Source organism: Diplotaxodon limnothrissa, linkage group LG17 (assembly GCF_057381915.1).
Source record: "Diplotaxodon limnothrissa isolate DT_005_m linkage group LG17, D_limnothrissa_male_GT1.1, whole genome shotgun sequence".
NCBI lineage: Eukaryota > Metazoa > Chordata > Actinopteri > Cichliformes > Cichlidae > Diplotaxodon > Diplotaxodon limnothrissa.
The window spans coordinates 10,630,844-10,652,120 of NC_140612.1; the positions used below are offsets into that span (position 1 = coordinate 10,630,844).

Below are 21,277 nucleotides of genomic sequence, written 5' to 3' on the forward strand. Positions count from 1 at the left end.
GTCAGTTCCCTTGATGCAAATTGTCATGACCATTGAGCAACAACTACTGATCAATGGCCATGAGTACAATTCACAGAGAGTTGGGGAATGGCTGCAATCACAGCCTTGTAAGATGGCAAAAGATGGACCCTTTGGCCCCCTCCTCGATTGCCAGAGATGGTCTTTCCCTTTTCACATAAATGGCCTCCTTGACTCCCCATTCAAACCAGCGTTCCTCCCTGTCCAGGATGTGTACATCCTCATCATGGAAAGAGTGTCCACTGGCCTGTAGGTGTAAATAGACTGCAGAGTCCTGGCCTGACGAGGTAGCTCTTCTGTGTTGTGCCATCCGCTTCGCCAGAGGTTGTTTGGTTTCCCTGATGTATAAATCCTGGCAATCCCCATGCACTTAACAGCGTACACTATATTACTCTGTTTGTGTCAGGGGACCCGATCCTTGGGGTGGACCAATTTTTGGTGCAGTGTGTTTTGGGGTTTAAAGGCTACAAAGACACGGTGTTTAGAAAAAATGTGTCTCAACTGCTCTGATACTCCTGATACATACAGGATCACTACAGGTTTTCGCTTAGTCAGCGGTTGTCCTTCTCTCCTGGATCGGCTGGAGCTTTCTTTAGGTGCCTTTCCAGCTTTGACAAATGTCCAGATGGGATAACCACATTTACTCAGGACTTTCTTGATGCGATGTTCTTCTGCCTCCCGAACCGTTGTGTCCGATCTGTATGCGTAGGTTTACAGTACACGTCAGCTTTTAGATGTCCCCCATTACTGATGGAAATCTCACAGTCTAAGAAGGCTAACCTGCCACTTTTCATATCCTCCCTGGTGAATTTGATGTGTTGGTCCACCGAGTTAATGTGATCCGTGAAATGTGGTACGTCCTGAGATTTGACTTTCACACAGGTGTCATCCACATACCTGAACCAATGGCTTGGTGGTGTTCCAGGGTAGGATAGCAAGCCCTCTTTTCCACTTCTTCCATGTACAAATTGGACACGGTGGGTGAAACTGGGGAGCCCATGGCACACCCATGTTTCTGCCTGTAGAAATGACCCTTGAATGTGAAGTAGGTGGAATGAAGACACAGTTCCAAAAGCAAACACACTTGGTCGATGCTGAGAGTGGTCTTGTTGCTGAGGTTGGGGTCATCCTGTAATCTCTTAAGGACTACCTCCAACGCTTCTGTGACTGGGATGCAAGTGAAGAGAGATGTAACATCGTACAAGACCACGGTTTCATCTGCCTCCATAATGACATCTCTCACTTTCTCAACAAAATCCAGGGTGTTCTGGATGCAGTGTTCAGAGCTGCCTACCGAGGGGTTGAGGATCGAAGACCTCCTATCCCAGTGTTCCCTCAGTGGTGCTGGTTTCAGCCATTCTGCAAAAGTACTGTTTATAAGATTGGGGAAACCTGCAGTCAGCTGAGACTGAAGAAATCACTTGGATGAGTGACGAAATGTTTCTCCCACTGAAAACACTACATCCAGATGAACAGAATCAACTTTTTGGGGGATTTACTTACCAGGGTTATGATAATAATAATAATGGATTGCTTTTCGGGGCCCTCAAAGCGCTTTACAATTCCACTAGTCATTCATTCTCACATTCACACACTGGTGGAGGCAAGCTACAGTTGTAGCCACAGCTGCCCTGGGGCAGAAGCGAGGCTGCCATATCGCGCCATCGGCCCCTCTGGCCATCAGGTGAAGGCCAGTAGGTGAAGTGTCTTGCCCAAGGACACAACGACCGAGACTGTTCGAGCCGGGGCTCGAACCGGCAACCTTCCGGACACAAGACGAACTGTAACCGATAACGATCGCCCCGGGTTATGAGGAATCAGCTGTGTGAAGACAGATTCCTCATAACCCTCACTTGACTGCATTCCTCTGCTCAACATTTCCTCTTCCTTAACCTCCTAGGACCTGGTGTCCACATATGTGGACATCACATTTTGGGACGTCTAGACCAAAATACTTAATTTTTAAAAAAAAAATTTCTACAAGGGCCTGATATTCACTTACGAGGACATTATACTGCCACTGTTCTATCAAAATTTGATACAAATGTCCTCATATGTGGATCTCATTTTTCTCAAAAACAAAAATTAGGTGTAAAAAAAAAAAAAAAAAAAAATCTGGTAATTCTTTGTTTTTACATTCTTTAGGTCCCAATCAACCCAAATAGCAAAGAAAAATTAAAAATGCATGCAATGAAGGAGTTCGGGTCTTAGTTGTTGATTTACACGATGAAATATTCAAATAAGTTTTAAAAGGCGTTCAATGGAGAAGATGTAATTGATTATGATAAATGATTTTGTTCACAAAACCAATATTTGTTCTACTGTGCTTATTGTTTACCTGAATCCTAAAGTGTTTGCAGAACCCAACTACTTCACAAACACTTTCTGGCCGCTTCAGCTGTTCATGGAAAGTTAGCTGCTGCAATGGTAGACTGGTTGGCAGCTGCTTGGATACAGTATCTCTATATCTGCTGCATACTCAGATGATATGTAACACTTGTTTGTGACAAACAGGTTTAAACTTTCTGTGGCCAAAACTAAACTTTCACACTCTGTGACAATCCGATTGTTCAGTCTGACGTCACTAGCCTGTCTGGGTCTAAACTCCGCTGCAGGTCCATATATCAAACGATCACTATGGCATTACTGAGAGTTGAAAAACTGTCTAAAGTCTTTCATCTTTAATAAAATGATCAGCGTTCTGCTCTACCAGGTGTAACAATTGAGTTTAACATCCAGGCATCCATGAAAACGGAATTTATGACATTTAACGGAGTTAGAAGTTAGCAGGAAGTTAGCTCGCTAGCTTCTATCTAAATACAATATAACATGTCCTGACTGCGGGGTTTTGGAAACAAATTAAAACGTACAGCTCTGCTATCACTTCCAGCATAAATGAAGACAGAAAACTAAACAGCAGTGACGTTTGTAGGGTTACTGAAGTTGGGCTAGCTGGTATATAATGATGTGCTACGTGACCGCTAGCGACACAGCTATGTTAGCATAATATAAACAAGCTAACTTTTTTTCCACTCGATAAAAGTTAACGTGAGTGTTCTCGGTGGTCAGGAACAAATGTAATCGCATGGCAAGATGCTGTAAAAGGACCAAACTTCAGCCAAGAGAACAACTGAGATAATCCATCCACAATACGAGGTTAGTCATTCATATACTGCTGCATGGGCTGGGCTGTAGTTACATCCTAAGGTTTTAAAAACTGAGCTTAAATAAATGATTAGCGGTAATAAAAGCCGAGGGAGGTCAACAGTGATCACTGACTGTTTTAGGAGCTTTTTGAGATTAAATAGAAGAAAATACATAACATTAAACATGTTAACAACACAAAAGCCATATTAAACGCAGACTACTTTAGACCCGGAAGTAGGATTCGTCGCGTCATCACTGAACAACCAGATACACAGTAAATACAGCAGGAAGAAGACGCCGGTATGTGTTGAGGTATGTATTTACCGTTTATCTGAACAGCATTATCACTTAACAGACATCCATGCAATTGTTTAAAAAAAAAAAAAAATCAGTGGACAAATCAGTGCTCAAAGGTCACTCACTTCTAAATCTCCACACTTAAGAACTTTAGTTTTAAAAAAATAAATAAATTGAATGTTCCTCTGCAGTTCTAACAGTATTTTAAAGTGTTTCATAAACACATAGACTCAACAGCCACTTTGTTAGGTACACCTGTTCAATGCTAAGTACACTCTGATGAGAGAAGTAGCTCCAACTCAGTACTAGCAAGGTGTACCTAACAACGTGGCCAGTGATAGTAGATTATGAACGGGAAAACAAAACGATATCTACATATCGACAGTTCTGCAAACAACCCCACCCCGACTCCATAAAACCAGATAAACAGGCTTCAGCCCTGAGGAGGGACATTGCTAAAAGCTCTCCATGACCTAAAGGGGATACTATGAAGCAACTTCAGTGTAGGAAGGCTTTCTTTGCGTCGCTCAGACATATGAGATTGTTGATAACCTCTGTTACTAACAGAGCTTGATGTAGAAAACCTAGTGCAGCTTCACTAGTAATCTGGGCTTTCCACTTCAGGGTTGAGAAACTTTAATAACATACAAGAAAATATCATGCCAAAAAGCAAAATGAGTGAGGTGGAACAAATCCAGCAAAAGAGAAACCGTGCAGGAAAGTGTCTTAATGCCTGCTCAATCATCCAGGTACGTAAATCTCCAAAAGTTGATTCTGTTCATCTGGACGTAGCATTTTCAGTGGGAGAAACGTTTCGCCACTCATACCAGGACTGTGCAGTCTTTTTATACCTACAGGCCAGTGGATACTCTTTCCATGATGAGGATGTACACATCCTGATGAGGAAGGGATGCTGGTTTGAACGGGGAGTCAAGGAGGCCATTTACGTGAAAAGGGAAAGACCATCTCTGAATCGAGGAAGGGTACATCTTACAAATGCTGTGATTGCACCCATTCCCCAAATCTGAATTGTACTCATGGCCTTTGATCAGTGGTTGTTGAAGAAGCCTGACGAAACGTTTCTCCCACTGAAAACGAACAGAATCAACTTTTGCAGAGTGCAGAAAAGTGTTCTTTTCTTGTGAATTTATAACTGATTATCGGCAATTAAAAAAAACACTGGTAAGTGACCAAACATAAAAGAATACCGTATGTGAACATTTGCTGCATCAGTAACCAAACACCTGTAAATTCCAGTGACAATGTGAGAGAGAAAGCATGAGTAACCTAACTGCATGGTTTAGGTTAAGTGGCGTTACCAACGTACCAACCAACAGGTCTGCATATATAAAGTTCTCTTGGGTAGTGATCTAACCATGGTGCGTGCTTTCATTAACAGAATTTATGATAATGGAACTGGTTTTAAACCTAAACTCTAAACACACCTCACTAAGCCATTAATCTCACATAGTACACCCCCGGCAGGCCTGTTCCTGTATTTGTTCAATCACATCAAATAGGAGATATGTCCACCATAGTACTCTAAAGCCTTTGAGTTTAGTTGCACAGTGCTTATAATACATGATTGCTTGATATCAAACAAATAGTTTAAATACTGCAAGTTGAGTCATCCACAGTGGCTGGCCAAAAAACACAACTCTGAGGACTCTTCTGAAATGTTTTCTCAGTATTCAGTGTGTGTGTGTGTATGCACACTTCAGGCCAGCACTTGTCTCTGGCTGCACGTCAACAGGTGTGGCAAGAAGTATGATGCTGTGCCATCATCAGGGATGAGCTCCAGGAATTCTGCGGGGCTCATCTCCATAGCAACTACGACAAGCGTCTCTGTTGACAAAAAACAAGTCTCATTAAACTCAAGTACACACACACAGGAGATGTTACTTCCTCATACTTCTAGTTTCTTTGCCAGTATCAGTAAGTAATTTCCTGATATTTCTTTAATTCCCATCATAATATATCCACTTACAGAAGTGGCTTGGGGTGTGCCCAGTCTACCCAACCCTGCTACACCCTCAGAGTTCACTTTGTTTAATCATATTGTAATGAATTGCTATTCATTCCCCAGCACAGATATCCAACACTTTCCCAATGACAGCAATTTAGTTGCTGAAGTTACAATTTACTGATGTTCCCTGAACACATTTCATGCAGGCAGTCAATTTTGCTTTTGAAAAGAGGACGATTGACGGTGTCTGTTCAAAACATGACTACACAGAACAGACAGACAGGGGGTTTGGGCTTTCTTGAGAACCACTTTTTCAACCAAGATGAATGACTGAATGAAGTCGCTTGGCACACAAAAACAAAGACCAAATGGTAAAATAAAATTACATCCAGCTATTTTTTTAAGAACCAGTTTAAGTTTTAGACCATTAAACTGATTAAACTGTTGAAACTGTTTGAAGATCTGGACTAAGATGACTTCATTGCTTGTCATTTTAATATTGTATTCTACAGTTTAAATGATTCAAATCTGTTCCCTGAGCACGGAATCCATTATTAATTACAGGGTTCTGAATAGCTGAGGATGTGACTTAAAGTAGGGATTTAATGTGAATTCATTTCATGTCAAAAAATTTTTCAAACCTGCCAGACGGCTTTGCCGCGTAATAAAATTATAAGTCTGAACAATACAAGGTCATTAGTGAGTCATGACTGACGAAAGCACAGCAAATCCTAATTGTTTTAAATGAAAGTGAAAGCTCTTTGGAAAAATACCTCTACCTTTGAGAGCAGCCAGGAGGATGCTGTTGTCTGAGGCTGCTCTTGTGCGATCACAAAGCTCTGGGAGGAGCTTTTGCCACCAAAGTGCCTGCGGAGATTAGACATGTGATTGAGACGGGAGTTGAATTAGGTGCGAAATTAAAAATAAACTAAAAAGTGTAGCTACAGACTTCAAATGTAAGCCCCGTGATCAGTACAGACCATGTTTTTCTCCTGTAACTGGTGATTGGCGTAGGGTATGATCGCTTGAGGACATCTGTCCAGCAACTTCTCAATGCTCCTATCATACTGCCCCCTTCTGGTAGCGCAAAGGAGGTGCAGGCTGAAGCCCCATAAGGTTTCGTCTGACAGGCGCTCCAACAAAGGCACGACGGAGCCCACAGACAGAGATGGACCACACAGCAGAGACTGCACACACAAACAGGAACACTTAAAAATACAATTACAGAATAACAGCAGCTAGATTTTAAATTAAAGTCCACGAGAAGAAAAAGAAACATAAATAAACTGCTATATGTCACCAAGTCCACTACTGATAGCACAGATAAAATGTTTTCTCTTCAAATGTCACTGACCTACATATTTATTGCAACAAGTTCACAAGCCATGGAATGCATGATGGCCCCGTATTACTATAAGTTCCAGTAATGACCGTGAATAGGGCATCACCCTACGTGGAATGCAGCCATCAATTGTACACCTGTGCTTTGCCAGCTGAGACAAGTCAAACGTTTGTCACAAACAAAATGTATTTGTCACTGTGGCGGGGTGTTGTCTGCAGTGCCTCTGCAGGTGAGATGGACACACCTACGCGGCATTGGCAATCATGCCTCGCCGGCATAAAAGCAGTTCCTGACTGTCTTGTTGTAGTCGGTATGTAGTTGGCTGGTGGCTGAAAAGCTGCAGCTGTGTGTGTTTCAGAACAGCAACCGTGTGTGTTAGTAATAAAGATACTGAAAACCATTAAACTGTCAAAACTGTCACACACTGAAAGTCCCCGGGGGCTGAAAAGCGCAGTTACTTCAATGGCCAGTTGAAGATGGCTCCAAAAAACAGCTCCCAAATTTATAGCAGAAGGAAACATTTACAGCAACAAACAAAATAGATTTCCCTCTTCATAATGAATGCACTGGGGATATTTGTTTTGTTTTATAAAAAGGCATAAACCACAACTATCAGCACTTTCTCAACAGGAGTTTCATTTACTGCTGTAGGAGTACTGAGGGTTTATTGTAAAAGCATTTAAGGGTTTTATTGTGAACAGGAAAAAAAGGGGTCTCTTCACAACCGAGTAGAAGAAATTGTGTTTCCTGCACAGGTTGGGCAGCAATTCAGTGATGTCTCAGTGGCTCCATTAGTCTGTTATACACTAAGGTCCAACTATATTTGGACAATGACAAAGTGTTTTTTCTTATTTTACCTGTTTACTGAAATATCTTCCAATTATAGTTATATAATGGAGATCAATGGATTGCATTTGAGGATATCCACATTAAGATTGGATGAAGGGTTGAGGAGTTTTAGCTTGTTAACATGTTCCACCCTCTTTTTAAAGTAACCGGACAGTTAACTCAAATGCCATTTCATGGGCAGGTGTGGGCATTTTCTTTGTTATGTCATTATCAATTAAGCAGATCAAAGGCCTGGAGTTGATAGACCTGTTTTTTTTGCTGTAAACCGACAACATGCGGTCACAGGAGCTCTCTGTGCAGGTGAAACAAACCATCCTTAAGCTGCGTAAACAGAAAAAACCCATCTGAGAAAGTGGTACTATAGTAGTGATGGTGTGATGAAGCCCCGTGAATGTGTCAAATCTTTCCGGCCAATCGGTTCACCAAAAGGCAGATCACACAAAGCAACGTTTAACAGCTCATTTGGATGTGCTGACATCTGCTGGTCATTCCATGTACAGCAGCCCTACTGTGATAATGCAAGGGGCTGACATAACAGTCGATATATAAATGTAAAGATGTATCAATTGGAGAATACCGATATGAGGTCCTGTATAATATAAATATATACATACATACACACACACCTCTTACTAACTATCCTCTCTGAGACTGATTTAAGACTTATTATTGGGCTATAGCATGTCAAAATGCCCCCTAACTGCTAATATTATTTGACCTTTTCGGTTGCTCCATAATTCGCTAACAATCTCCGTGCGCTCTCGTGATGATCCTCGGAATCACCTCAGATCCAGTTCATGCAAAAAACTAATTTTCACCTCTTTTCAGCAGCTCCAATCACATAACCGGACACATCATTTCAGAGAGTCATTGGTCATTCGTCACGTGATATTCTGAAGAACCATACAGGCCTTGACATGGGCTTCATTTGGACACGTCCCCTTTACTCGGCAGTGCCGAGTGAGCTGTCAATGGCCATGAGTACCATTCACAGAGAGTTGGGGAATGGCTGCAATCATAGCATTGTAAGATGGTGAAAGATGGTGAATGGTACTCATGGCCATTGGTGGTCTTTGATCAGCGGGCCTTGATCAGTAGTTGTTGATCAATGATCATGAGAATTTGCATAATTATGATGAAGGAACTGACCTCACAGCCCATTGTTCCTACAGTGGTGCTAGTTTCAGTCATTATGCAAACGTACTATTTATAAGATTGGGGAAACCTGCAGTTAACTGAGACGGAAGAAGTCACTTGGATGAGTGACGAAATGTTCCTCCCACTGAAAACGCTACATCCAGATGAACAGAATCAACTTTTGGAGAAAGAAAGCACTGCTGAACTCAGCAACGCTAAAAGACCTGAACACCCACAGGAGACAACAGTAGTGGATGATCACAGAATCATTTCCATGGTGATGAGAAAACCCTTTCACAACAGCCAACCAAGTGAACAACACTCTCCAGGAGGTCGGCGTATCGATGTCCAAGTCTACAGTAAAGAGAAGACTGCATGAAAGTAAATACAGAGGATTCACTGCGAGGTGCAAGCCACTCATAATCCTCAAAAATAGAAAGGCTACATTGGACTTTGATTTAAAAAAAAAAAAAAACATCTAGAAAAGCCAGCCCAGTTCAGGAAAAACACTGTTTGGAAAACTGAAACCAAGATTAACCTCTACCAAAATGATGGAAAGAAAAATGTATGGAGAAGGTGTGAAACAGCTCATCATCCGAGGTAGTGTGATGGCTTGGACATGCATGGGTGTTAATGGGACTGTGACACTGGTGTTTATTGATGATGTGGCAAAGGACAGAAACAGCCAAATGAATTCTGAGGTATTCAGATACACACTGTCTGCTCCAATCCAAAAAAAAAAAAATACAGCCAAAGCAACCCAGGAGTTCATTAAAGCAAAGAAGTGGAATATTCTTGAATGGAAAAGTCAGTTACTTAACCCAAGTGATCATGCATTTTACTTCTTGAAGACTAAACTTGGGACAGAAATCCCACAAACAAACAGCAGCTGCAGGGAAGGCCTGGAAGAGCATTAAAAAGGAGGAAACCCAGCATCTGGTGAAGTCCATGAATTCAAGACTGTCATTGACAGCAAAGGGTTTTCAAAAGGTTTTCAACCAAGTATTAGAAATTAACATTTTATTTTCAGTAACCTTTGAGCACCTGAAATGAAGGGATTGTGTTAAAAAACACTTTAGTTCCTCACATTTTTATACAATCTTTTTGTTCAACCCACTGAATTAAAGCTGAGAGTCTGCACTCCAGCTGCATCTGAGTTGTTTCATTTAAAATATATTGTTGTAACATAGAAGCAAAATTAGAAAAAAAGTTGCCTCTGTCTAAAAATTTATGGACTTAACTGTATTGAATCCATGCAGTCAAAGCAGACTTTAGAAAATACCTGCAGTTTGTGCAGCGCCTCCAAGTGTTGGGAACTGGTAATGTCTGTTGGACTTAGAAGAATGAGCCATGGATACAAAGCACCGTAATGAGAGCACGAGTTGACCTGGAACAGACACAAACATGGGAGCAGCTGATTGCATGAAACTCGTGTCTTTATAATCTGGTTATTGAACAAATTAAAAGAATTGGGGGGGGGTTACTAAACAGAGACCACCAAGTAGCCGTACCAGGTCATCAGCACTTTTCAGTGACTTGCGCTTTGGAGCTGTGTGCTTTTCTGACTTTGTATTTGTTAGACGGTCGATGTAGACAGAAGCCAGCCGAAACAGAAGCTCCTGAATGACAGCGTCATTTGATGATGCCATGAGCATCGCCTCCCAGAAGTCGACCTGCAGGCTGTTTTCACAACGCAGCTCCTAAAAGCGTAGAAAGCATCAGATTCTGCAAAACTGAAATTAATTCTACATCCAAGTGTAGAAAGGCAGTAATACAAATCAGCGGGTTGATATACTATCCTCCAGGCACTGCACTTCCAGGTGCCAATAGTACCTTGAATATGTGATCAGCCTCTTCCAGCTTAACTTTGCTGTTCTCATGTAAAGCCACCATGGCAGCCACCAGCAGTCCAGGCTGAGAGTCGGCCATCTGGCGGGTTAAAGCTGTGGGATAAACACGTCTATGCTGGTTTGCACATCCACCATAGAGCAGCAGCCTCGGCTCCTCGATAAACCCGTACACTAGCAGCATCTACGCACAGAATGGAAAGGGACCAACTTTCTTTATTTTGGTCCATTTTGTGTGGAAAAGTATATAATATAAAAAAAAAAATATGGACATACAATTTAAAAAAAAAAAGAAGCAATATCATGTAGCAAACTTTGACCTTGCACTGCACCTTGAGCAGTTAGTACACCAAAGAAAACAAGTGAAATCCTGACCTCAGCGTGTCTCTCCATCAGCTGTGTGTACTGCTGCAGGTCACCCAAACGCAGCATCATGGTAGCCATGGTGATTGTCAGTGAAACCGACACGCCCACCGAGTCCTCCAGATTTTGTAAAATTTGCAGCGTCCGAGCAGGACTGACATTTATCATGCAGGGGCTGGTGCACATGCTTATGAGCATTACAGGCTCTGATTGGCTGAAAATGTCAATGACCTGATCAGCTGCTTCCTGCAGGGAAAGAAAGATTAAAAAGGTTCCCCGTCTCTTTTGATTCAATATTTTGTATTTTTTTGTTCCCTTACTAATTTCTTAAGGTTTGTTGTGCATATTTGTCATGTTTAAAACAAATTTTAATATTTGACAAAGACATTCTAAGTAATTACAAAATGGTTTAAAATCATTATTTAAATTAAGGGAAAAAAGCTGACCAGCTGTGTGAAAAAGTAATCTCCTCAACTTGTTAAATCATGCTCATTTAGATCTTGTGTACCTGACTGAGGGTCTGCTCTGAGTCTTCTAACAGGAAATGTTTCAGGTAAAACAGGAAGCCAGGGCCATAGGAGGAAGGGCTGCCCGGAAATGGCCGATTCCTGGACATGACCTCTGTGAGTGACAGACCAGACATCCTGTAGTACGGCAGAGCAAGGTGACACTCCCTCTGACCGCCCCTTAGAGAAAAGAAGAGATTAAAAGTTTTGCTGAAACAAATTTTAATAAAATAGCCAGAAAATACAAAAACTGAAGGTAAAGGTGTCCAACAGAGTAAAATCTCATTGACTGAACACATTTAAAAACCCATAAAATGTTATTATCAATACAGAATGTTGGTTGTGTGTTACCTGCTGAAACTGTCTCCCAGCTGGGCACAGTTCTCCCTCAGCGCCTCCTCCAGCACTTGTCGATCTGTCCTGTGATCTGCTGGGCCACCTGGGCCCGTCTGTTGCTCGTCTGATGCGTGTAGTAGAGCAGCACGCAGGAGGAGGTGAGCTTCGCTGAGGAGGTGTCGCAGACTCTGGGCCTGTGGGTTGGTCTCTGCATAACGCTGACTGTACTCAACCTGAAAAACACACAAATCACAAGTGATTGCACAGCAGATCTGTATTTGTTTACTTTTTCATATTCATCATCAACAGTTGCGCAACACACAATTTGGGCAAATGAGAGTTACCATCTCCTGGTAGAGAGTAAAGGGGGGGACGGTGTCCACAACATAGAGGTTCCATCCATGTCCCGCTGCACTGCTTTCTTTGGTAGAAGACACTGTCCACCTCCTGCTCCTGAGATCAAACATTACACAGCAACATATAGAAAAATTAGCAAAGATTTTGACCATTGAGTCACAACATACACAGGAAGAATCCTGTACTTATACCCACCTTTGTTGTGATCTGTTGTAGATATTTTAACTATTAAAAAAAAATTGCCTTTACAGGACATCAACAAGACAGTACAGACACAATTTTACAAATTCAAACAAACTGTTAAACTGGGCACACACTAAACAACTGTCAGAATGATCATGAGGACATAATCTAGCCTATAAGATCTGCTTCATTTGCTCTCAGTTTTTAGAACCAATTATTGCCTGTTCATCTTTAAACAGGTTTATCATTTGACACCAACGAGTACAATGGTAGCCTGTGAGACTGTAAGTGCCCCTGGCTCCTCGCTTAGTAACACTGCAGTAGGTCTAGATTGATACACCACTTTCCATTTAATTATTAGTTATTAATGATGTTTTTGTCCTGTCTTCCTCCCCTGCCATCTGGTAAACTGCAGATTATACCTAATTTTTTGGCACATTTAGATCACGTGAAGCTACAGATAGACAACTATGATCGTTTAGCTCTCTACATGCGCTGTGCTACATCAGTGGCTAACACTTCACAGCATAATTCAGCTGTTTGTTAAGTGTCTGCCCAGCTTTAACAAACAGTTAGTGAACAGGGTAACAGGAGCTTCATACCAAGGGTATGTTGAGGTGTTTGTTACACGGTGAGGGGCTTGTGTGTGTGCATCCGTGTCAGTCAAAGAGAAAGAGTTACAGGAATCCAGGAACCTCAGTGATAAAATTGTCTTTTTAGGTCAATTCTAACACGATTAGTTTGTGAGAAAAAAAAGACACAAACACACACCGAGGGCAGTTAGGCAGGTTACCATGGCTAGGTTTAGAAACTAAAACAGGAAGTGCTGTCTCTTTTAGACCAAGCTGCAAAACTCACACAAACACTTTAATCATTTGGTTTTTTGGGGCGATCGTGGCTCAAGAGTTGGGCGTTCGTCTTGTAATCGGAAGGTTGCCGGTTCGAGCCCCAGCTCCGACAGTCTCGGTCGTTGTGTCCTTGGGCGAGACATTTCACCCGTTGCCTACTGGTGGTGGTCAGAGGGCCCGGTGGCGTCAGTGTCCGGCAGCCTCGCCTCTGTCAGTGCGCCCCAGGGCGGCTGTGGCTACAATGTAGTTTGCCATCACCAGTGTGTGAATGGGTGGATGATTGTGATAGTGTAAAGCGCTTTGGGGTCCTTAGGACCAAGTAAAGCGCTATACAAATACAGACCATTTACCATTTTTTAAACAGAAATGACTGACTGCATACTGTCACAGGGTTTCTGAACTTCTTCACAAAACATGCAACTTACTTGCTTAAGACCTTTTCTGCTAGTTCTTTATTTCTTATGAATCCAAAAAAAAGCGATTTTAAATTTTTATATAATTTTATATTTGCCTTTCTTTATTTTCTATATCAAACGGCATGATCACTAAGTTCTTATCAATGAAATAATATGTTGTCTGTGATTTTAGGTTATGCTTTTGGTATATTTGCATTTCTTTCTGTCTGTCAACACGATAGCTGGACAAGTTTTGAATGGATGCTGATAAAAGTTAGTAGAGTCGGGTCATGTTAACAATACGTTCAAATTCTGCCTTACATCCACCAAGGTCCTTAAAATCAACACCATGATTTATTGGTTGACAAAAAGCTTATAACTAAGAAACTATGATTCTTACAAGTGTGGTGTGTATTGTCAACATAAAGAAAGTACCGTATAAGTATTTAAAATATGTAAAATTTGACCTCTGACCTCTCTTCAATCAATAGATTGATCTGAAGGTTGCACGGCTTTAAAAAACTATGTTTCTTAAATAAACTTGTGATCAAAAATTAATTTTACTAAAAAATGAATTGAATCCCACACATGTCCTATATTAACATAAAAAAATAGGTTTCAGCAGGGCAAATAACAAACACCTTCACGCTTTGCTTATTTTTGCTGCACTGCAAACTCCTTAAAGTATGTTTAAAAAGAACAGAGATATACAAATGTACTGAAAATACAACACTATTACCTTAAAGAGTAAATACTGCTTAGAAAGTGACCTCCCTTGGTGGAGGTTTGTGTTCTTGGAGTCCTTTTAGTTTTTTAAAATGTTTTTAATGGAGTTCCTCTAACCTCTACACAGAAGCAAAGAAGAATCATTTAGTCTTGTAACATAAGATTAACAAGGGTTACAGAAGGGGACTTTATAAAGATTTCATTTGAGAACGAGAGTGTTTTGAGGGTCTCGTCATTGCAGCTTGGCCTGAAAGTGACAACAAGGACGGGGGTTGGATGGGTTTTGGGTTTGTCTTACAGTAAGGGGCGTGATAGAAGGCTCTCCAGAGCTGGCGTGGTTGCGGGATCAATTCCCACCGCCAGGAAAATACCAGTCAGCATGTTGTGTTCTTTCAACTCGCTATAATAACAACAACACACACGTACACACATACAGTAAACAGGCTCATAAATGTTCAAATGTTTGTGCGTACATGCATGCACATGCAAGTAACTGCAGGGAAGTATCTGAGGTCAAACCTGAAAAAGCCTTTAAAAATCAAAAGGTGTACAAATCAACATGGCGGCGTGTTTGTGCGTACAACTTACAGGCCCCTGCGCTGTGTGCCGCGTTCGGTCTCCTCCGGTGTCTCTGCGTCGGCGGCAGAGAGCAGGATGACATGGCGCCCGTACACGCACATCGACCGCAGGCCGATGAAGAGCTGCATCCTGAGCGCACAGACCTCCAGGCTGCAGGGTGGGCAGGCCTTACAAACACACACACACACACACACACACACACACACACACACACACACACACACACACACACACACACACACACACACACACACACGTAAATGTTAAATGTGTTCTCATTTACAGACATGTAATAACAATCCATACAGATATTAGCGCCACCAACTGGATCTCTGCAGTGAGGGGAGCACTGAGGCTGAACTTTCTTTTAAATTAGCTTCGCTTATTGTAAATGCCAGGCTCATACCTTCATGGTCGTATCGATGTAGGGGTCTTCAATCCTGGCTGCTAGAGCTGCACATCGTACTGTAAAACACTGCAATGCACTCCTACCAGCCACACAGAGAAATGTACTTGTAATCCACAAAGAAAGTAAGAACCACAGATTAAAAAATACACACCAACTTTTCTATATTTGGGTATAATTGGAATATCATGGAAATAAGGCTTGATGGGTTTGATGAAAAAGGTAATCTATCTGATGTTTGGTGAACTGTTGAATTTAGAGCCCTATTTTTTTTAAACCCGTGTAAAATGTAAATACACACAGAATGCAGGCTCCTTCAAGGCTGCAGACATACTTTGTTATAACGTGCAACAGGTGGTCTGTTAGCGCCGCCTCCAGGACCTTCTCTGGATACTGATATGCTGACAGGAGCTCAACTCCACCCTTCAGACTGTACAGGTAGCCCGTGGTGGGGAGGGAGAAGAAGCAGAACACACATGTCGCTTCATCGGGAGACACTGACTGGTTACCTGGGGAGAGAGTAACAATCCCTCAAAAACAATGATTGGGCAAAAACGCACACAAGGACAAAAAGAAAAAGGATTATTTTTTACAACATGAGCAAACTGCACCGAAATGTGAAGGTGCTGTAGAAATACCACAGAGATATCTCTATAGCAATGAAGCTTTACATGCACTCATCACGGGCATGAATGTCATGGTATGACACTTCACTGAAATGCAATGTTTTTTTAAAGTCATTAAGGATGCGTGCTGTGCAATCATTTCACACTAGAGCAAAACAAAGAGTTCAAAACATCATTAAAAGTCCAAAATTACCATGAGATTCATGCCTGTGATGACTGAATGTAAACTCCTGAACATACTACAATGTCTCAGAAAAAAAAATTCCATTTCTCCTCATTTCAAAACAGATCATCTTCCACTGTTAACTCGACACTGATGTTGTACTCACCAGTGAAGAACGGGTAAAGCTGCAGGGAGTGAAGCTGCATCTCATCCATGCTGCATCCTTGGAAGAACTCTGGAGAAAAGTGCCTGCAGGACCGGAGGGAGTTCAGTCAAACCTCAGCTGGGAGAAATATTCTTAAGGAACAAACTCAGAAGTGCAGACACACCTGAAAAGAACGTAAGAAAGTGCATACTGCCTTCCTTCTTCCAGCCCGGTTTTTTCAATGCTAACTGGGATGTCGCAGTCTTTAGCTCGATCGCCAAGTAACTCCTGGTGTCTCGGAACAACCAGAAAGTCAGCCTGGTCTTCCAGATATTCTGCTGTGCATGCAGAAAGATCACAGATTGCATATCACAGGTCACTCCTACATTTGATAAAATGTCTCATGCTCTGCTGCATGTGGACAATTTCAAAGTATGAGCTTGAATGCATTTTTTATGTTGTTTTCTTAGTATTAAATCTGTAGAATAAAACCAAAAAGAATGCTTGAGAACTCTGTAAAAATGTCTAATTGACAGCTTCAGTAATGTAATTCATATTCATAAAGGTCTCTGTACTCATCCCTTTCTAGTTAAATAGAAAAAAAAATCACCCTAAAGCCATAACTTAAAACACATTATAGAGCATTTACATGTGTGCCGTTACCGTTATTTGTGTCCAGTGGTTCCTCCAGGGTTTGGGGTTCAGAGGTTTCATCCAGTTTTAATATCAAGACTTCCAGCTCTCCTTGCACAGCCACATATGTGTCGCACAGTGCCACCTAGCGGTCAAAATATTTAGGAAAAAAAAAAAAAACAAGGAAAAATGCTTAAGTTAGAAATTTCCCAGTACGACAGAAATTGTTCTCTTTCTCTCATTATGTAAATGCAAGCTATCCACTCAGAAAAGGCTTACATTTTTAAATATAAATAGGTGCAGTGAACATGGTTGATATAACAGTTTGACACAGTCACAGATAAAAATAAGTGAAGAAAAGCACCTGCTTAGGTGTGATTTTTGGAAGGTGCAGGATGACGGAGCGTTCAAAATCCAGGACGGAAAGATTCTGGCTGGAACTTGAAGACTGAGCTGTTGGTAGAAAACAGGCCTATTGAACAGAAGCTTTTTAGTCCTAATTCACATCTAATGTAAACTCTTTGCCATATGAAATAAAATACACACGGCTCATTGTAAGACATCTTTCTCTGATCAATGATCAGATGATGATTTGTAGATAGTTGCGATACAAAATGAGTGTTTGACTGAAAATATCTTAATAAATTAATAAATGTGTGTTTTTTTAGTTACCTTGACTCTGACCGCAGCGCTGCCGAGTGTTTGGCCAGCTGCTCTGAAGACTCCGATTCTCCTGATTTTCCTCCCAAAGAAACAAACATTATTCCAGTGTAACATAGTGTGTAGGTTATCAGTGAGTCTGCTCATTTTCGATGAGAGACGTTACCACAACATTTGATCTTTTTACAGCCAGCTATTAAAATAAATGGTGTTAAGCTGCCACCTTAACAAAACCTTGTAAAGGTACTCATCATATTTGGAAAATACTTTAAAATCTTCTAAAAAAGAGTGCAAGTTACCAACAGTATGTGCGGGAAAAAAATCTTTATTTCCAAGACGTCATATTATATTGAAGAGATATTATTTAAAGCAGGGATGTTAAACATAAGGCGTGGGGGCCTGAATTGGCCCATTAAAGACTCCCATCTGGCACACAAAGCACCATATCACAAATCAGTACTACAAAATGGTGTATTGAATAAATGCAGCATCCATTCTGTCCTGAGTCCAGCATGAGAGGAAGACCAAAGCCCAACGGAGATGCTTAAGAAGCACTGAAATTAATGTGGGAGGTATTGTGGAGCAGCAGACAAAGGTTGAAGCACCTTGAAATCGACCCTTATCAGAGAGAAGCTACACCGGTTTGCGCAAAAAAGTAACAAAAACTTAAATAAACAGTCTTTAACAAATTAAAGACATTATTGAATTGTAAATTTAAATGCAGATAAACTCCATAACGTCAATAAAGCAGGTAAACTTTGATTAAGAATTGAGTTCTTACCAGGTTCTGCTGGTTGTGTTGTCTCAACGTAAAGAGAACCAGAGTGTTCTCAGAGCCAACCAGCAGGTCTCCTCTAACCGGGCAGCAAGACACGGCAATGGGCCGCTCTGACAGAGGGATCTCAATAATCTCCATCTGCACTCCACCCCACACAGATGCTCCACCCAGCAAGTGGCCCAACAAACGAACCCCAACGCGGGCTTTCTCCTCTGCCTGAACAGAGGGCAAATAAGGCATTAACATATTTCCCAGTGTGTAATTAGAAAACAGCAATATACATGACAGCTGCAGACTGCCTTTGGTGGAATATAATTTGCTTATTTCTTCTTGCTCTCAGCATAATTTATCCATAACTATGCACATGTTTAAACGCCCTTTATACCATTTGCTTTGACAGTCTGTCTCTAACATAGGTAAGCTTGGACATATGACCATTGAGACTAATTGAGGGTGCTCGTGACCTCAATTAGAAGGTTTGGTATAGTATACCGTGATATGAAGATAACAGGATGTACAGTTCAAATTAAGACAGCTAGCTAGAGAGCTAGAACAATCTGACAACAACATCTGACTACCAGTTTCAAAAAATTCACAGTTTAAATCTGAGAGATAGTTTTTTCTTACAAAAGCTTATTATATTCCTTAGTTTAATCACATTAAAGCAACATAAGATTTATGCATAGAACCATAATTAAACTAATTCACAATGAGCCGAGTCAAGTTTGCCATTCCAATGAAACACATTGGAGATGATCTGCATCCATTAGAGCAGACTGATAGACTGACTGACTGATTATGTGTTAGCATCTATCTGCATTCGTAATCTAGATGCTAGTTATTTACAAACCTTTGTGAGCTACGCTTTGTGAGACTGACCGCAGTCATTTCTAGGTGGACTGCAACTGCTTGGAGACAGGTTGCATACCACCAGAGTGAGGTAATCCTAGTTAAAGGTGGTGTGCATTCAACCTCTGGCCAACCAGTTGGTCACTGCAACTACTTGCAATCTGCCGCCGAATGAAAAATCACCTCGCAACCACTTTTTCCCCTAACCACAAGGAGGTTTCTGTCCTATTTTTACTCTTGGGTGATTTGGACTCGAGATGGTTCTTGTGTACCTGGTAACGCCAGTTGGTGTATGCTCTCAGGTAGGTGGCATTGTTCTTTTCCTCAATGGTCACCAGGTAGTCTCCTAGAAGTGAGTGAGCACAGAGGAGGCAGTGATAAAACCCAAGATTTTTCAGTGTCTAGTGTCTTTGTTTTTGATGCCTTTCCAGTTTACACTGTCATCACTTGAAGCCATTTTGCTCACATATGGGAGACAGACAGCAAAAAAGTGAATGTCAGTACAGAGGGCAGAGGGAGACAGGAAATGTCTTTACCTATCTTGCTATGCTGGATGCTCCTCACAGCGCCCATGGTGGAAAAGCGGCAGATGAGGGGGCAGCCCTCCACCTCCACATTGTACGCCTCCACCTGGATTCAGTTCAGCACAACAGTGTCAGGCTACTACAAAGGGTTAGTTACTAAATGCTTAAGTAAGATGAGGAAGACAAAACATCAATAATAACCTTTGAGCATGATGTAATTCAAGTGGTCTGGAGCGAAATTAACTCGTCCCAGTGGAGTTAACGGGACTGATATGCCCTCAAATACCTTTGCACATCTGGTGGGAGAGGCTTAACACAAAACTGACTATTTTATCTTATTTTGCCTCGCTACCACCAAAGTCATTACTAAAATAAATACATTTTTAAAAAGGTCACAAACTGTAAACATAAGCACATTAAAGCAACCTTGCATCCTCCAGTCGCCACCACAAAAATAGCTCCACCTCCACAGCAGACCAGTCCGGGTTCCTTCTCCACCTGAGCCACAGAGTGGGAAAGCAGTGAAGACGAGAGCATAGGTAATAAAACACGGCTGACATGGGATCAGCGTCAGTCAGGTTTCACTTTACCTGCACAATCTGCTGAGAGGAGAAAGGATGGCAGTTGTAGACGTGCACCATGTTTGGTCTTCTGGCAAGAGGACTCTGTACAAGGTGGAAATTTAAAACAAGAAAAAAAAACCCCAAAACATTAGTTAAGGTGCTTCATTCTTACTTTATCTGTGTTTCTCAGAGGCTTCATCCATCAGGGTAAACAGGACTACTACAAGAAAAGGGATGCACTTAGTCTCAGGCGCTGGATTGTTTATCGATGAGGACTGATGCCATCTGGAAAGTTTTCCTTTATTTGACACATTGGACTAATTTGCATACTTGCACATATAATTCTCGTGCAGTTTTTTTTTTTTTTTTTTTACTTTTTACACATAAACATCATATCACACACACATGAATTTCACACGAAAGTGTACTTCCTCCATTTCTTTGGTAGATATTTGTTGGCGTTTACTAGGAAAAGTTGTTCTTTTTTTACTGATCTGCAGGTCTGCGTCACAATTCAACTTACTTTTGACCAGTGAATTAGGCTAAAAACTCTTTCTGCAGACTTTCTCTCAAACTTTAACATCAGTCAGGGGGGGAAAGGCGAAACTATCGCAATTAAATCTCAGAGACCTGCGGGAACAACACGGTTGTAATAAAGGTAAAAAGAAAAAACACACTACAAACCTCTGCATTCAAGCCTGAATTTCTAGCCGTCCATGTGGGCCCGAAGCAGGGCTGTGGTCATCCCTGTGACTTATTTCTGTAATCGATATCACATGCAGCAGTCTTGTGAGCAGCAGCAGCCCCCGATTGTCTCACTTCACATCACATGAGCTCTTCGACCGACTATTTTCGTTCTTCTTACTTTTTTGACTTTCTACATAAAACATGCGACAGACGTTTTCCTTCGTGAAGTCGCTTTTCTCGCGGATTCTCCTCTCTTCCTACTTGAGCTTCGCTGCTGCAGTTTATTGATTTCACGTCGCAAAGAAAGAGGAAGTAAAACGTCAACCACAACAATCCAGCGCCCGCCC

The 21,277-nt window shown here is 41.5% G+C and overlaps 1 protein-coding gene across 1 annotated transcript; it reads right to left on the reverse strand.

The window, feature by feature from the left end:
- Positions 1–3,602: 3,602 nt before the first annotated feature.
- On the reverse strand, positions 3,603–21,218 carry hps3 (HPS3 biogenesis of lysosomal organelles complex 2 subunit 1). The gene is made up of 25 exons (XM_085376323.1): positions 20,928–21,218; positions 20,271–20,345; positions 20,107–20,178; positions 19,693–19,786; positions 19,429–19,502; positions 18,311–18,523; positions 17,542–17,611; positions 17,234–17,322; positions 16,900–17,014; positions 16,421–16,574; positions 16,258–16,340; positions 15,637–15,811; positions 15,303–15,384; positions 14,906–15,063; positions 14,616–14,717; positions 12,153–12,261; positions 11,824–12,041; positions 11,475–11,652; positions 10,979–11,212; positions 10,590–10,787; positions 10,268–10,456; positions 10,039–10,143; positions 6,409–6,615; positions 6,208–6,295; positions 3,603–5,307 (listed from the first exon to the last, which is right to left on the reverse strand). The coding sequence occupies exons 2-25, from the start codon at positions 20,319–20,321 to the stop codon at positions 5,180–5,182; spliced, it is 3,186 nt and encodes a 1,061-aa protein (XP_085232449.1). The 5' UTR covers positions 20,322–20,345; positions 20,928–21,218; the 3' UTR covers positions 3,603–5,179.
- Between the last annotated feature and the right edge of the window lie 59 nt (positions 21,219–21,277).

Coding starts and splice junctions, on each gene's coding strand:
- hps3 (XM_085376323.1), bottom strand. CDS start 20,321: ATGGTGCACGTCTACAACTGCCATCCTTTCTCCTCTCAGCAGATTGTG. Junction 16,341..16,420: donor CTTTCTTACGTTCTTTTCAG/GTGTGTCTGCAC, acceptor CCGGTCCTGCAG/GCACTTTTCTCCAGAGTTCT. Junction 12,042..12,152: donor TTACTCTCTACCAGGAGATG/GTAACTCTCATT, acceptor TGTGTTTTTCAG/GTTGAGTACAGTCAGCGTTA.